Source organism: Eptatretus burgeri, chromosome 7 (assembly GCF_056783735.1).
Source record: "Eptatretus burgeri isolate ZD-2024b chromosome 7, Ebu_testis_v1, whole genome shotgun sequence".
NCBI classification, from domain to species: domain Eukaryota; kingdom Metazoa; phylum Chordata; class Myxini; order Myxiniformes; family Myxinidae; genus Eptatretus; species Eptatretus burgeri.
Window position 1 is genome coordinate 9024312 of NC_140967.1, and position 14702 is coordinate 9039013.

The following is a 14702-nucleotide window of genomic DNA, read 5'->3' on the forward strand; positions in this document are numbered from 1 at the left end:
CCTCCATTAATCCACCCCGAACCCACTTCCTTCAAATCCCTTGATTTCCTTCCTGAAAGTCCCTGTAGTGTCCATCTTGTTTACCCCGTGTTCTCGCCCCGTCCCTCTCCCTTCCACAGATCTCCTAATGTCTCTGTTCCCCACTGTTTTGTGCTTCCCTCTCTCATCGCTCTTGTCTTCTGCTCCCCTTGTTATATGTTCGGTGTGTTTGCTGTTATGCGAGCTTCAACATTGTACACAGAAAAAAAAAATTCATCCTCATTGTGCATGTGCCGGGCGCCGAAGGAAGGGAGCACTCTGTTTTCACTCCGTTCTCTTGTTTGTTTGTCCGGGCGATATCTCGGCCATCCTTTGAGCTGGGAAGCTGAAATTTCGGAACAAAAGTGAAGATGTGATTTGGCAAAAATGGTATTTTATCTTGCCAAAACGAAGTTTTTGCAAGATATGTTAGTCAGCTTGTGTTTTTTTATTTTTATTTTTTTTTTTGTCTGTAATCACGTATAAAAAATTCTGCAGAGCACAGTTATCATTGGAAATTTTTGTACCTTCGCATATCAGAGGCCTATAGAGGTCCCTTTCAGTGCACAAAATTTTGAAGGTCAAGGTCAAAGGTCAAGGTCACTTTGTCGCAAATCAGGAGAGTCGACGAAACCCTTATTTTTTGAGTAATTTTGATCGGATCGTCTTCAAACTTCATGGGAATATAGTTCATGGTCTGCCGCTCAGCTGATTAATTTTTGGTGGCGATTGGCCTTGACCTTCATGGTTAGCACCTGAGGTCAAACATATTTGACCCTAAGGTCAAATTTTCAAGTTTTAGGAACCATATCGTGTAGTACCTCAAATTGAACACCTCGATGAGTGCTTTCTAGATATGTCAAGCTTGAGACATTATGACGTCATTTGGTGACGTTATGAGGCAAAAGCATATTTTTCATGGTTACTCTGTAGAACGATTCTCATCGGAATCTCTCGTTGGCAGATATTCCTCAAGGAGTCGCTCCTGGTGGATAGCAGCTCTGTTAACCTCAGTGTGACCTTAAAGAAGTCACACGTGGTCACCTTTTGGCAAGATACGGGTCACCCTGCGGGTGACATTGTTTTTATTTTTTTGTTTGTTTGTTTGTTTGTCTGTAATCACGTATAAAAAATTCTGCAGAGCACAGTTATCATTGGAAATTTTTGTAACTTCGCATATCAGAGGCCTATAGAGGTCCCTTTCAGCGCACAAAATTTTGAAGGTCAAGGTCAAAGGTCAAGGTCACTGTCGCAAATCAGGGGAGTCGACGAAACCCTTATTTTTTGAGTAATTTTGATCGGATCGTCTTCAAACTTCATGGGAATATAGTTCATGGTCTGGCGCTCAGCTGATTAATTTTTGGTGGCGATTGGCCTTGACCTTCATGGTTAGCGCCTCAGGTCAAACATATTTGACCCCAAGGTCAAATTTTGAAATCTTAGATACCATATCGAGTAATACCTCATATGAAAGCGCTTGATAAGTGCTTTACAGATCTGTCAAAAGTTTGACGCTATGACGTCATGACGAAAAAACGGATTTTTCATGAAAATGTTATTTTTTTTGTTTGTCTCTAATCACGTATAAAAAATTCTGCAGAGCACAGTTATCATTGGAAATTTTTGTAACTTTGCATATCAGAGGCCTATGGAGGTCCCTTTCAACGCACGAAATTTTGAAGGTCAAGGTCAAAGGTCAAGGTCACTTTGTCGCAAATCAGGGGAGTCGACGAAACCCTTATTATCTTGCCAAAACGAAGTTTTTGCAAGATATGTTAGTCAGTTTGTGGTTTTTTTTTTTTGTTTTTTTTTGTTGTTTTTTTTTGTTTTTTTTTGTTTGTCTGTAATCACGTATAAAAAATTCTGCAGAGCACAGTTATCATTGGAAATTTTTGTAACTTCGCTTATCAGAGGCCTATAGAGGTCCCTTTCAGTGCACAAAATTTTGAAGGTAAAGGTCAAGGTCACTTTGTCGCAAATCAGGGGCGTCGACGAAACCCTTATTTTTTGAGTATTTTTGATCGGATCGTCTTCAAACTTCATGGGAATATAATTCATGGTCTGGCGCTCAGCTGATTAATTTTTGGTGGCGATTGGCCTTGACCTTCATATATATATATTTTTTTTAATTGGTCTGTAATCACGTATAAATCACTCTGCAGAGCACAGTTATCATTGAAAATTTTTGTAACTTCGCATATCAGAGGCCTATAGAGGTCCTTTTCAGCGCATAAAATTTTGAAGGTCAAAGGTCAAGGTCACTTTGTCGCAAATCAGGGGTGTCGACGAAACCCTTATTTTTTGAGTAATTTTGATTTGATCGTCTTTAAACTTCATGGGAATATAGTTCATGGTCTGGCGCTCAGTTGATTAATTTTTGGTTGTGATTGGCCTTGACCTTCATGATTAGCACCTCAGGTCAAACATATTTGACCCCAAGGTCAAATTTTCAAGTTTTAGGAACCATATCGTGTAGTACCTCAAATTGAACACCTCGATGAGTGCTTTCTAGATATGTCAAGCTTGAGACATTATGACGTCATTTGGTGACGTGATGAGGCAAACGCATATTTTTCATGGTTACTCTGTAGAACGATTCTCATCGGAATCTCTCGTAGGCAGATATTCCTCAAGGAGTCGCTCCTGGTGGATAGCAGCTCTGTTCACCTCAGTGTGACCTTAAAGAAGTCACACGTGGTCACCTTTTGGCAAGATACGGGTCACCCTGCGGGTGACATTGGTTTATTTGTTTTTTGATCAATCGATTGATTGATTACTTGTTATTGATTTATTAATTACTTTATTTTCTTTCTCATCTGGGCAATATCTCAGGCACCCTTTGAGCTCGGAAGCTGATATTTGGACATGACGGTGTCCAAGTGATTTCGGTATAAAGGGCGTTTTTGATTTATTGATTAATCAATTCATCGATTTATTCATTTTTCAATGAATTACTTTAATTTTACGACGATTATTTATTTTAATTATGCAATTAATCACTGAATCGATCAATTATTACACACCACTCGCTCAAAATCTGTCTCCATGTGCTGCAAGGCGAGTATCATTTGTCCATATTTGCCTCTGAAGTACATCGCTCCCTCCCATTTCCATCTCCATGCGCTGCACAGTGGCACTGCCACTTGCTGGAGGATTTATTTATTTATTTATTTATTTGGCATAGGGGTGGTGTACTTTAAATGTACCTCAACTTGTATATTTATCTTCTGGGACGTTTCATTTCAATGATGCAGCCTCATGAGCATGCTAAAGTCTGAAGCCTCGGCCTAGTGTCAGGTGTGGTTATATCTTCTTTATTCATTTATTTATTAGACAACCGACGGATGTAAATGAACATTCACTTTACTCTGCGCATGTTGCACATCGTGTGCAGTGAATTTCACCTGCGTACCTTCTATTTATTATTTTTTAAACGCTTCTGTACACCACCCATGAGGCCTGGTTGCAAGTCACTGTCTACATTTCCAATAGAAGAGATGTAATTACTCTTTTATGGAAAATGTTTAGCGAGTTTTTATATATATATATATATATATATATATATATATATATATATATATATATATATATATATATATATATATATATATTTTATCCTGAAAAATAGACCGTAGTGAACACACATTCCTGTTAAAAGATTGGCCTTTGAAACCTTCTTAAATCTTCCTCATGAAGGACAGACCAATACACCGTTTTATATAGGTAGAACACTGCATTATCGGTTCCAAAACCCATTTGTTTAGCAGTACAGGTGCTTGGGTATGTTCTTTTGGGTGGTGCATCAGACTGCTTCAACAGCACTAAACTTCTGGAATTTTATTTTTTAACGATCTTTAAAATCATATTTTGTTTAAATTGAAGTATACACTTGAACACTGCATGGGCTAACGTGTTCTATGAGCTCTCTCATTATTACTTTTGTTGTTTAAGAAAATTTGAATGGTTTGGTCGACGATGGTTTGGCTGAGCCTACACGATTTGTATTTAATCAAATACAACAGAACCTTTCACGTCTAACTTTGTTCTTGAGGAGAAAAGTTTCCATGAAGGTAAATAAAATTTTCTGTTGTCTCTCACTCTCAGTTGAATTGATTATTGCCTCACACGTACATAAACCTTGAGCTAGATGTTCACATCATCAGTAGAGTAGAGGCATAAGGACATCAGGTTTGAAAGATTAAGATTCAAATTGAATATCTAAGGAACCCAGACACAGATTTATACATTACAAGTTGAGAAAATATAAAGTTGGTCACTTTGAAATTGAGCGTGAGTACACAAGGTGTTGTGTTTTTAACCATCCACCGCCTCCTCACGCAGGTGCTCAACGTCAGCTTCTATTTGTATCGGATCGATAATGTTATGACTTCCCCAGTTTGGCTCAAATGAATGAGATGGAACTGCCATGTTTTGTGATCTGAGTGTTCTCCTTTTAGAGGCTTTGTAAACCAGTCCATACCATTGGTTAGAACACCAACAATAACTCCAATTGTCTGCATTGATTGAACGTTCCATAAAGTCTGATTGCATATATGATGTATGTATTGGTGTTCACCTTCCACACCTGTGTAAATGTTACTTCCACATGTAGACAAACGTCACTTGTGTTGGAGGTGTTGTCTGCTCTGACACACAATGGTGCTGCCAATGGTCACATGGTTGATGGAGACGGGGTTAGCGATGAGGAAGAGTATGATGATGAGGAGAAGGCTTTGCCAACTGGCAGTGGGTCTGACAGGTATGTATATGATCATCAAGACATTGGATTTCTGAGATGGTTTTGTATTTTTGGGTTTCCATCAAACAAGTATTATTGCAGGTACAGAGGTGAGAGGATTCCTCAAATAATGGGGATAACCCAGTTGTGATGGTATGCTCACCACTCAGCTATCGAGTATAGGTTCAGTTTCTGATCGGGTCATGTTTGGGAAATAAAAATGGAGAAACTTCGTCATTGTGCAGTGCATGCAACGTTCATTCGACCTCGGAAGAAGCTGCCCTTCCGATGAGGACGTAAAACGAGCCGTCAGTGGTATAAAAATCGGACCGCTTGTCCAAAAGCTCACCTGCCTCAGGAGCAGCAGTCACTCAAACCCCCCCTCCTCCCCACCCACAGACAGACACCCTTCTACCCTGATCTTTCTTCGGGGGGGGGGGGGGGTTAATGCCGCGAACAAACTTTGGTACATCATGGGTGATGAAGCTTGTGCTCAAGTTTCATCAAAATCGTGTGTTTGGTTCAAGCGATAATGACTGAAGTGTTTACTCACTGACTCACCTTATGGACACTACTCGATCGCATAAGCTCACTGGACTAAAGTCCAGGTGAGCTAATAAGGGGCCTTCCGGAGAACCACTCACTGAGGGCCAGGATGACAACGCTCTACATTGACATTTTTCTCTCGAAAGAACGCTGACTCGCAATATATAACAGATTGAATTTGAGTTGATGATTATTGACATTTTGAGGAAACATAAGTCTGTGAAATATGGGATTGTTAACAAGGCCCTATTTTGATGCAGATGAACCTTTACGGGACTCCTCTGAAATGTAACGTACAAATATTTTACGTACATGTATTTTTATTTTTTCAGTGCAAGCGATCATTGGAGTTACTGGTTTCCCTTTTTCCCCGTTTTATCCGGATGCTTGTAAAACCAGATAATCGTGTATAAATGTGATTTTTAGCTTATCTGGAGTTGGAATGCCAGATAAGGTATTGTCACCGTGCACCGTCCGCCCGTCTCCTATTATATTTCGACTTCTCTGGCCAAACCGCTGGGCTGATCTGGCTGAAATTTGGTAGCAACGTTCCGCTCCTGACTGGTTACAGGGATAGCAAAACTCGTTCCAGTCACGTGATTTTAAGTTTGTCAAAATGGTTGACTTGGTAAAAAAAAACATTTTTCTAAAATCCTCTTCTCCAGACCCACGAGTCGGAATGCTGCCACATTTGGGTTACGACATTAGGTCAGGGTAGGGATGTTAAATTGTGGAGGTCATGCCGATTGATCACTTGACCGGAAGTGTGTCAAAATGGCGGACAGCAAGTTTTTGGGAAAATCTCGTGAATTCCTTCGAAAATATTCCTCTCCAGACCCACCAAATTTGGAATTACAACATTAGGCCAGGGTCCAGATATGCGACAGGTCCAGTGGTCCTACTTTTCCCATTACACCTTGATGTAATGATTACACCAGTGGCCTTGCACCTTGATGCATTTGCCTTGATACCTTTGACCTTTACCTGCAACACTGGCTTTTATACCCTTTGACCTCACTAGTCTTGGGAATTGATGTGGGTTTTGGGCGATCTTCCCCTTTTTTTGAGTCAAAAAGTTTGTCTTTCAAGAAACTGGAAGGAGGAAAATAATGGTTTAAATAGTATAAATAATCTGTTCTCATCTATTAATTATCTGTCATGAAAATGCTTTGTTCACACCATTCTTAGAACATACATTGTACTTTTCTTTTAAGAATTCCTTTACATATGTAAAATCTAGGTTCATGGAAGAGAAAGTTGATGAGCGGTAAAAAGGTGACAAACTGATAGTGGGTTCAGTGGAACCAAAGATTTATAAAACAAGCACGAGGGATGGAAAACAGGAATGAGAGAGAATGCTTAGTTGTCTGTAAATAAGAGAGTTCACTTAGGCGGGGTTAATGGGAGTCTAAAAGATCACTGATCATGATGTCGGTTGATTATGGTGGTGCGCAGCTTGTTTGGAGGCCTGGAGCAAAGAGGGAAATTGATTGGTCACCGAAAGGCAATTCCACATGTTGGGGTGGGACGACGAAAGAGTTGACGTGAGCATTAAGCCCGGATTATTTTGTCCACATGATCGAGGTTCGTGGAAACGGGGAAACACCAACAGCAGAGTATAAGTGACGTCCAGGGGAGTGGAAGCAGTCCACATGGGGAGTGAATAAGCTGAAGGAAACACAGCAAGAAGAAGAAGAAGGAGAAAGTGGGGATGAAACAGAAAAGGAACAAAGCAACCGACAACCAACAAACCAAGATAGATGAAGGAGAAGGGGGAAGAAATCGCAATAAGCTGGAAAAGGGGAATGCTTGGGAGCGGTGTCATTTGGGGTGGAAGAGATCATGAGTATGAGGGTGACTGGCAGACCATGCACACCCTGCAGAAACCTGGGAGGAACAAAGCCAAGAAGAGTAAAAGGGTGCAAGACCAGAAAGGAGGTGGTGGATTACCGAGAGGCCACAAAGCTGGATTTTTGGAGTTTAACCAGAAGCAGGTTATCTGAAGAATGCATGCATCCTGGAGGATTTGCTGAGGGTGAAAGGGCTGAGGAAGAGCAGAGGGACCTAGAACGGAGGAGATGAGGTGACTGACTCGTCTGCTATGTTGGAGCAACAGGCTTTGTGCTTCAGCCTCATCATAAGAGATGGCAACGATGTTTAAAGCTTTAAATTACGCAGAATCTCGAGAGATCTATGCGATGCTGTGGCACTAGCCCATAGATGAAAGCAGTACTCCATTGAGCTCTGAAAAAAGCCTTTGTGTTGTATATATTTAGTAATTCACAAAGACTTATTGTGCCTGTTATATAAGCCAATGTTCTTTATGTTTTGTCCAGTAAGGTTTTTTTTTTCTGAAGTTGGACATGAGAGCCATTTTCTAGATGTTTTCACAGCACTGCATTTGTCTGAAAGTGGATTGTAAATGTTTGACTGGCAATCTTCCTTTTGCTGGGTGTGCGTAGTTTGCAGAGGCCGAACTCAAGTCCAGACCAATGCTACTACCGTGTGCAGCCTCTGGGTATCGAGGGTTTGGATGCGACAGTCGTGGGAGTGGATCACATCTGGTATGTTCATGAATCTTGCTTTGCTTAGCTTGCTGTCCCTTTTGACTTTGCAACTTTCTTTATATTTGAGTGCAACGTTGGTTGAATCGGTTTTGATGGACACATGTTTGGCAAGTTGCCAGCTTTCCACTTTGCGGAACAATTGATCAAATGTTGAAATGAATGCAAATTTGGAAAGAAGAAACAGGAGGCTTGGCTTATTTGCCGTTACGTGACATCAAACTCCTCTTCGCCTTTTTATTTAACTTGTGTAAACGTTGGCAAAAACACATTTATAATTTGCTTCAGTGTGTGCTAACACAAATGTTGCATAGAAAGATATAAACTCTGAATATATCCAGTCTTTCTGTTTTTTTATGCCTCCACTGCCGAAGTCGCTGGAGGCATTGCATTTCCAGGTTGTACGCACGTCCGGTCCGTCCGTCCATGCTAATTTTCTATGCTTTCTCTGCAACCGCTTATCCCATTGATCCAAAATTTTCACCATAGGTTGCGACTACTCGTGTAGAATATTTTAATGATAATTATGACGTCATAGGTCATGTGGTGTGGCAGCCATGTTGAAAAAAAGAGAAAATTTTGGACCTCTCTATCTCCGAAATTGCTCCATGGAAAAATTCAAACTTGGCATGTGTGAAGTACTCCCCATGGGAAATAAGTGATTTTTCTTTTTTTTCATGATGTCATAGGTGGGTGGCTTCGTTATGACATCTCCATTGCATCCGTCGAATGCTTTATCCGATCAGAATGAAAAATTTTGAGGGTCATCTCGGGCTAAATTGTTTGGGGAGTGGGGGTTGATTGGGGGTTGGGTTGATGTGATGTGGTTCAGCAGCAATATAGAAAGTTTTTTTTTTAACATAAAAGTCTTCAAAATTCTTCTTCTCTGAAATGGATGAACAGATCGAGGTGACACTTTACAGGTATGATCGCCTAGCCACGAGTAACAAAAAGTTGTCCACCTCTGGAATCATAGGTCACATGCTTTGGCAGCTTTGTGATGTAATAATGTGGGTGGAGCCATATCTGGCGATGTCACAACTTTGAAGAGTGCACTTCTAGTTTTCCTCTTTTTTTTTTTGTATGCAGAGTCAAGGCTCATGGAAGAGCTAGGATACCACGGATCAGGGTACATCATAAGAAAACGAACAGTGGAAAGGGCAGAGAGAAACACCAACAGCATGGCCGATGGAGACTGACAACAAGTGATGCCGGTAACAATGAGTGGTGTGGGATAATGTAAGGGGTGAACAAGATGGATAAAGAAGAAAAATTTGGGGAGTATGGGGTGGGTGTGGTTTCGCATTGTTTTTGCATAGGGCATGATCTGAGATGGTGGTGAACAGGTGTCTTGAAGGGCTTGAGGGAAGAATAAGATTGAAGAGTGTGTGTAAGGTGGTTCCACAGGTGAGAAAAAAAAAACAGCAAATGATTGGAAATGAGTAGCGATTCTGGATTTTGGTAGTTTCACTAGAAAGTGGTGTTGGTGGACCGTATTGTGAGCCCTGCAGAAACCTCAGGGTGGACAAAGCACAGAGAGGGCAGAAGGTGCAAGACCAGAAGAGGTCAAAGAGACCACCAACCTGTCAACAACAGCAAAGTGATTTGCCCATATACTCGGCTTCATCGCAGGAGAATCCAATAATCTTAAAGGCCTTTGTTTCCATGGTGTCAAGCAGAGTAAGGTGTGAGGCAGGGGCACCAGCCCAGAGAGGAGAGCAGTACTCTACCAAGCTGCTGATGAAGGCCTTCTAGGTGCAATGGAGTTCAGGTTTTCCAAGGAAGGACTTTGCATGACTAAGGAATCCCACTCTGTGCCTGGTTTTGAAGACCAACTTTGAAATATTGTTTGGTTGCTAGTGGGACCCAAGAATTTGAGTGATTTAACTTCTTTGAGAGGATTTTTGAGAAAGTAGATGGGAGGGTTTGCATACGGTCCTTTCAGAGAAAGATCGAGATATATGAAGATGAATGTCAAGATTGAAAGACCTATTCCAAGTGTTTGAGCATCGTGTGCTTTTGTCAAGGTCTGAAGAGAGGGAAGAGACTGCTGCCTGACTACCTGAAGGATGAGGGATGTCACGACAGAGATGGGAGTCGCGACAGAGATCAGCAAAGAGATTGAGAGTAGCTTTCAGAGTCAGAGAGATCATTGATGAAGATCAAGCATGGTAAAACACTTACAACACGTCTTTCCATCCTTATCTCTCTCTCTCTCTCTCTCTCTCTCTCTCTCTCTCTCTCTCTCTCTCTCTCTCTCTCTCTCTCTCTCTCTCTCTCTCTCTCTCTCTGTCTCTCTGTCTCTCTGTCTCTCTGTCTCTCTGTCTCTCTGTCTCTCTGTCTCTCTGTCTCTCTGTCTCTCTGTCTCTCTGTCTCTCTGTCTCTCTGTCTCTCTGTCTCTCTGTCTCTCTCTCTGTCTCTGTCTCTGTCTCTGTCTCTGTCTCTGTCTCTGTCTCTGTCTCTGTCTCTGTCTCTGTCTCTGTCTCTGTCTCTGTCTCTGTCTCTCTGTCTCTCTGTCTCTCTGTCTCTCTGTCTCTCTGTCTCTCTGTCTCTCTGTCTCTCTGTCTCTCTGTCTCTCTGTCTCTCTGTCTCTCTGTCTCTCTGTCTCTGTCTCTCTGTCTCTGTCTCTCTGTCTCTCTGTCTCTGTCTCTCTGTCTCTGTCTCTCTGTCTCTGTCTCTCTGTCTCTGTCTCTCTGTCTCTGTCTCTCTGTCTCTGTCTCTCTGTCTCTGTCTCTCTGTCTCTGTCTCTCTGTCTCTGTCTCTCTGTCTCTGTCTCTGTCTCTCTGTCTCTGTCTCTGTCTCTCTGTCTCTGTCTCTGTCTCTCTGTCTCTGTCTCTGTCTCTGTCTCTGTCTCTGTCTCTCTGTCTCTGTCTCTGTCTCTCTGTCTCTGTCTCTCTCTCTCTCTCATGTCAACTGCGTTGAGAGCCACATGTTGTCTTCAAGAGAAGAGGAAGTCTGTAATCCAAGAGTGGAGTTTACCATGGATGCCACACACAGAGTTTGGAGTGTTTGGAGGGACGGTGCGATGCCAGACTGTATCAAAAGCGTAAGATATGTCCAGAGAGACAGCCCTGATCTCATGTCTGACCTTGAGGGCCTCCTTTCATGGTTGGTTGAGTTAAAGCAACATCCATTGTCCAAGATAGTGTCCTGGTCTGAATCCAAATTGATGATCTGAGATGAGGTTGTTGGGGAAGAGGAATTATTTTGTGTCAACAACGATGATTGATTCCATGACCTTGCTGATTGGATGGAAGTAACCTTATAGGTCTGTATTTGAGGGGAATCCGTTTATTAACTTGTTTTTCTTTTTTTTTTAAACACCGCACGTGCGAAGCAAAAACCGATTCCGTGTGCAGAGAGTAGTGAGATTTTTATTTTATTTTTAATCTATTTGCATGTCTGGCAGTCATACTAAATTGAAGATTATTCCAAACACAAAACCTCCTGTTTTATGGACGTAATAAAGGACATGGAGAACTAATATAACATGTTAAATAAGGTGGTGTAAAAGACACTGCATCAATGGTTTTCCACAACCCTTAAAATCTTAATTTCATTACCCTCACTGAAGGAGAGGGTGTTTATTGCATTTGGGTCCGTTTGTTTGTTTGACCGCATATAACTCGTGTTTTTCTCCGCAAACGCTTGTCGGATTGAGACAATTTTCACCATTGGTGCGACTACTCATGTAGAATGTTTTCATGATAATTATGACGTTGTAGGTCATGTGGTGTGGCAGCCATGTTGGAAAAATGGGGAAATTTTGGACCTCTGTCTCTGAAATGGCACCAAGGGAAAAATTGAAACTTGGCACACAGCAAGTACTCATGGGGAATAAGTGTGATTTTTTTTGTTATGACGTCATAGTTGCATATGTAGAATGCTACATCTGATTCGTATGAAAGATTTTCAGGGTCATCTTGGGATTAAATGGTCCACAGAAAAAAAAAAAAATTATTGACATCATCGGTCATATGATTTGGCAGCAATATTGTATAAAATAAAAAAACCTTCAAAAATCTTCTCTGAAGTGGCTGAACAGATCGAGGTGAAACTTCACACGTATGACCGCCTATCCATGAGAAACAAAAGGTTCACACATATGATGTCATCGGTCACATGGTTTGGCAGCGATATTTTATTTACCTAAAAACATTTTTTAAAATCTTCTTCTCCAGAGCAGCTGGACAGATCGAGGGGAAACTTCACACCAATGTTCCCCCAAGCTTTAGATTTAAAAATTTGTGAAGGAATAATTGATGGATCACGTGTTTTGACAGTCATATTGGATTGAAGAGAATATGAAATAATATTTCTCTGCAACTGCTGAATCGATCAACATGAAACTTCACAATTACAATCTCGTAGTGATGGGGAATACTTGTTTTAAATTTCAAGTTGATCGGACACATGGTCTGGCAGCCAGAATTATTGAAATGTTTTTGATCTGCGTTCTTTTTATTATTATTATTATTATTTTGAATAAACCTCACTTGGCTGTGCTTGGATGGGTTTGAGGGTAGTGGGGTAGCAGCTGAAATGTGAATCATATCCAGGTTCCTCCTGATGATTTGCATTTGATTTGAATTGAATTAATCTTAATCCCATTCTAAACTCAAATGAATAATACTAAAAAAAATGTCATGGGTCAGGGTCAGGTGTCCAATCAAAACGGGGTTGCATCAAAGCAGGACGTCTTGGTACCCGGTCATCACTGCCAGTAGTTATAAAGTGGTAATCCTAATTATGTCTCTTATTAATTACGTAACACACCAGTATGCAAACACCACACAAAACAAGTCCTGGCGAGGGTTTGCAATCTCTGTTCTTTTTCTTGTTTCATTTGAATATACACTTCAACACAGTAGAACACTAATCACCTTTTTTGCACTTTCATAAACCTTTCGTTTAGCAGTACTTAGGCAAAATATTATGACATTTTATGTCATCACAACCGAAGAAATTTGCCGCTCGCGGATCCTTGTTGCTCAAGACTGCGTGGGGTAAGGTGTTCTATGAACACTCTTGTTTATATAATGCAGTGATATTGGCTGATTTCCAAAAAATGGAAGATGACCAAGGGCAAATTATACAGTAAAAAGAGCAGGAAGAGGATGTGCAACAGCAGGTTTTTAGGAATCGTGAGCTGATGATGTCCGGTGCGGTCCGGTCCAGTTGCAGAATCAGAATCTGGAGTTGACAAACTGCTCCACCTTCTCAGATACAAAAGACGCAGTCAGGAGCAGTTGAATGTGACTGGGTATTGTGGGTACAGAGAGCCAGGATTTGGGGACGCAATATTTGGAAGCAAACACACACAGAATTGAGGTATTCAGCCTTCTCACGAGAGAAGTCTGATGTGGTCCCATTTTAAGAGAGGGAAGGGATGGAAGCAGAGCATATTCTAAAGACAGACTTAATAAGGCATCACCATGTTTTAGAGAAGGGAGACAAGTTTGAAAGTTCAATCTTGAGGTTTTGCAGATGTTGTTTTCTGGTTCTCCTGAGAGTGTACACACAATTCTTGTGGGCTTTATTGGATGATCTAAGATTGCCTTTGGTCAGATTTACCTTCCAGGAAGAGAAGGCAAGTTGTTTAAAGCAAATTCCTCCTTCAGAATTCAGTGTACATGGGTGGGAGGTTGGGGGAATGAGAATTGAAGACAAGGTGGGATGAATCTGTGGGTGCATAAGGAAGAGCAGGTTCCTGTGAACGAATTCCCAGGTCGAGTCAATATCAGGGGCCACATATAGGAAACCAGTCCTGAAGAGAGACAATGTGCCAAGCATGGACCGCCCACACACTCGTACACACCGTACCATGCGTGCCCCGCACTTTCTCACACACTCATCCACGCCATGTTACTAGCGCTCTGCACACACACACACACACACACACACACACACACACACACACACACACACACACACACACACACACACACACACACACACACACACACACACAATCATACTGGGGGCTTGTGTTAGCCCAAGAGATCCCTGGGCTTCTACCCCCCCCAAAAAAAATACTCGTCATGTACTCTTTCGCATCATGTGCCCGCTCCACCTCGCACAGCCTTACTGGACTCACCTGGTCATGGTCTGCTTCGAGGGAGCGTATTCTCTCTGAAGGAGGTTATGCTGACCCTTGCATCGGGTCTCAAGACATTCAACAAACTAAATCTTAATGTCCTTCACCTCTTCTTCTATTTGTGTTTGCTCCTCTTTTACATTATGTAATTCATCCTACACCCATTCCATCTCTCTTTGTTTCTCTGTTAATTCTTCCTTTATGGCCCCCAATTCCCCCTTGTTTCCTGCTGGCCTTGTATATATCTGCACATGTTTAGGTGCCACATGCATATACATATTATAGACACTGGGGTTGTCGGTTCTGTTATTTTGCATCCATAATAATTGTGTAGACTGCCTTTTAGATGTCCACTCTTCACTAATTTATTCGTTGATGCTCATTTTAAATGTTATCTAAACATATATGTATATGTATATATATATATATATATATATATATATATATATATATATATATATATATATATATATATATATATATATATATATATATATATATATATATATATTTGGTTCAATAAACTATAGGTCAAAAAAAGACGTATCATTTTTATATGACATTTTTTTTCATGTGTCTGGTTGTGGTTGACTCATGTTGTGCATTGTTTCTTTGGTAGTCGCAGAAAAGGCACTCTTACACGAGAGAAGCTCCGCATCTTCATGAAGCGACATTGTGAACTCTACCATGGGACTTACCGCGTCAAGGTGAACTGCCCACAAACATGAGTTGGGTAGAA

General features: G+C 41.2%; 1 protein-coding gene across 6 annotated transcripts in view; it reads left to right on the top strand.

Moving 5' to 3' along the window:
* BAZ1A (bromodomain adjacent to zinc finger domain 1A) overlaps positions 1-14702 on the top strand; it is a 112174-nt gene that overhangs the window by 15027 nt on the left and 82445 nt on the right. For 5 of the 6 annotated variants that reach the window (XM_085887371.1, XM_085887372.1, XM_085887373.1 and 2 more), the window contains exons 3-5: positions 4631-4777; positions 7765-7866; positions 14583-14670. In XM_085887371.1, the coding sequence (XP_085743497.1) occupies positions 4631-4777; positions 7765-7866; positions 14583-14670 (337 nt within the window). Of the gene's footprint in view, positions 1-4630; positions 4778-7764; positions 7867-14582; positions 14671-14702 lie in introns of those variants that run through there. The other variant, XM_085887376.1, reaches the window with a different exon arrangement.